The 1,987-nt window shown below is 37.8% G+C and overlaps 1 protein-coding gene across 1 annotated transcript; it reads right to left on the bottom strand.

Moving 5' to 3' along the window:
• Positions 1–1,104: 1,104 nt before the first annotated feature.
• LOC123234790 (cytochrome c oxidase subunit 5B, mitochondrial-like) lies at positions 1,105–1,535 on the bottom strand. Its single transcript, XM_044660762.1, is given in 2 exon segments — positions 1,105–1,427; positions 1,430–1,535. Coding segments are annotated over 2 exon segments (366 nt in total). The 3' UTR covers positions 1,105–1,167.
• Between the last annotated feature and the right edge of the window lie 452 nt (positions 1,536–1,987).

Genomic DNA, 1,987 nt, shown 5'->3' with positions numbered 1-1,987 from the left:
TCACCTCTTTCTAGAAGCATGGGAAAAAGAGAGCAACCTTATCCCAGCTGGCCATTTTAAAGATACAACCTGTCTGGCTACACAGTCAGTTTAAAGAGACTATTCTCACCCATGATGTTGGGGGACACAGAATGTCTTTTTTGAGAAGTAGGTCCTTGATCTCTTGAATGTAGATACCTCCCTGCTAGGTGATTTGGGCATATTCAAAACCTGGTTACAGTTACACACACACACACACACACACACACACACACGCACGCACACACACACACACACACACACACTATCATTCCAATATTTTTCCCAAGAACACTCCAAATGGGATTATTAAGAAATGACTGAACCACAACAAATTCAATTGTAATTTTGAATACTATTCTTCTTTCTCTGTTTCCTTCTGGTCTCTTCTGTACTTTAACACCTATTGCAATGATCTTCTTTTTCTTTTTCTCTTTTTTTGGAAGCTCTATTTCTTGCTCTCTCCTTCCCACAGGAAAAAAAGAAAAACTCTCCTAAAATATTCAGTTGCAGAAATTGAGGGGAAGCCCATCAATTAGGGAATGGCTGAACAAGTTGTGGTATATGATTGTGATAGGATACTCTTGTCCTATAAGAAATGATGAACAGGATGGCTTCACAAAAACCTGGAAAGGCTTACATGAACCAATGCAAAGTGAAGTGAGCAGAAACAGGAGAAAATTGTACACACCAATAGCAATACTGTATGATGATCAACTGTGAATGACTTAGCTATTCTCAACAATGTAGTGATCCAGTAGAATTCCAAAGGACTTATGATGAAAAAATGCTCTCTACCATCAGAGAAGGAACTAATGGAGTCTGAATGCAGATCAAAGCATACTTTTTCATTTATTCATTTATCTATCTATCTATCTATCTATCTATCTATCTATCTATCTATCTACCTATCATCTATCTATCTATCTATCTATCTATCTATCTATCTATCTATCTATCTATCTATCTATCTTTTTCNATCTATCTATCTATCTATCTATCTATCTATCTATCTATCTATCTATCAATCTATCTTTTTCTTCGTTTGCTTGTTTGTTTTTCCTGGGAGAGCCAGGTACGGCAATGGCTAGTCTTTTATTGGAGGGCAGAAAACATTACAACACATCTCAAGTAAACCAATCCAGGGGCTCAGTGGCCCAAGTGCTGAGGTACCAGCTTGTAATGGGTTGCACAGTTAGGGCAATGCAGTGTTTTACCTTTGTTAAGCCAGAACCAGATGACTGCACTATTGTCCTCTTCACAGATACAGCCCACTATACGATTGTCAGTAATGGAAAGGACCAGGTTGTGCTCCTCCTTAGTGCCTGGAGCTGCCTTTGGGGTTAACATATTATATGGATCTAAAACATTTCTTGCAGCCAGCATCATCTATCTCTCCAAGTCAGTAGAATTCCTCCTCCTGTTGCCATGGAATAAGCGACTGTCCAAGCCTGACTGCAGGCTCTCAAGGCCTGGACCTCCAGAGCATCAGAGCCCCGAAGTAACCTTGAAGCCATCACATCTGAGCCAACTATCCAAAGCATACTTTTAAAAACTTTATTTTTCTAGGTTTTTTGGGTCACATTTGGTCATATCTGAAATGTGTCTCTTATTCCACATCTTGAGCTTCTCTCTTTCTGTTAACAGATAGCATGTCTCATTTTGAATTCTCTGGAATGAAATCCTGGTTGGCATTTGTGTTAATCAGAATTCTTTAGTTTTTCAAAGTTGCTTTTCTTTACCATAATGTTGATATTGTACAAGTTATTTTCTTGGTTCTGCTCAATTCACTTCATCTATTTGTACAAGTCTCCCCAAGTTTCTTTGAAATCATTCCTTTTATCAGCTCTTATGATATAATGGTATTCCATTATAATCATATACCATAATTTATTCAGCTATTACCTAGTTGTTTGCCACTTAGTTTCCAGTTCTTTATTATAACAAAGAGTTGCTATAAATATCTTCC

This window comes from Gracilinanus agilis, chromosome 2, assembly GCF_016433145.1.
Source record: "Gracilinanus agilis isolate LMUSP501 chromosome 2, AgileGrace, whole genome shotgun sequence".
NCBI lineage: Eukaryota > Metazoa > Chordata > Mammalia > Didelphimorphia > Didelphidae > Gracilinanus > Gracilinanus agilis.
Note: the sequence above shows the minus strand (reverse complement) of the source record. Positions and strands in the feature narration are given on the sequence as shown.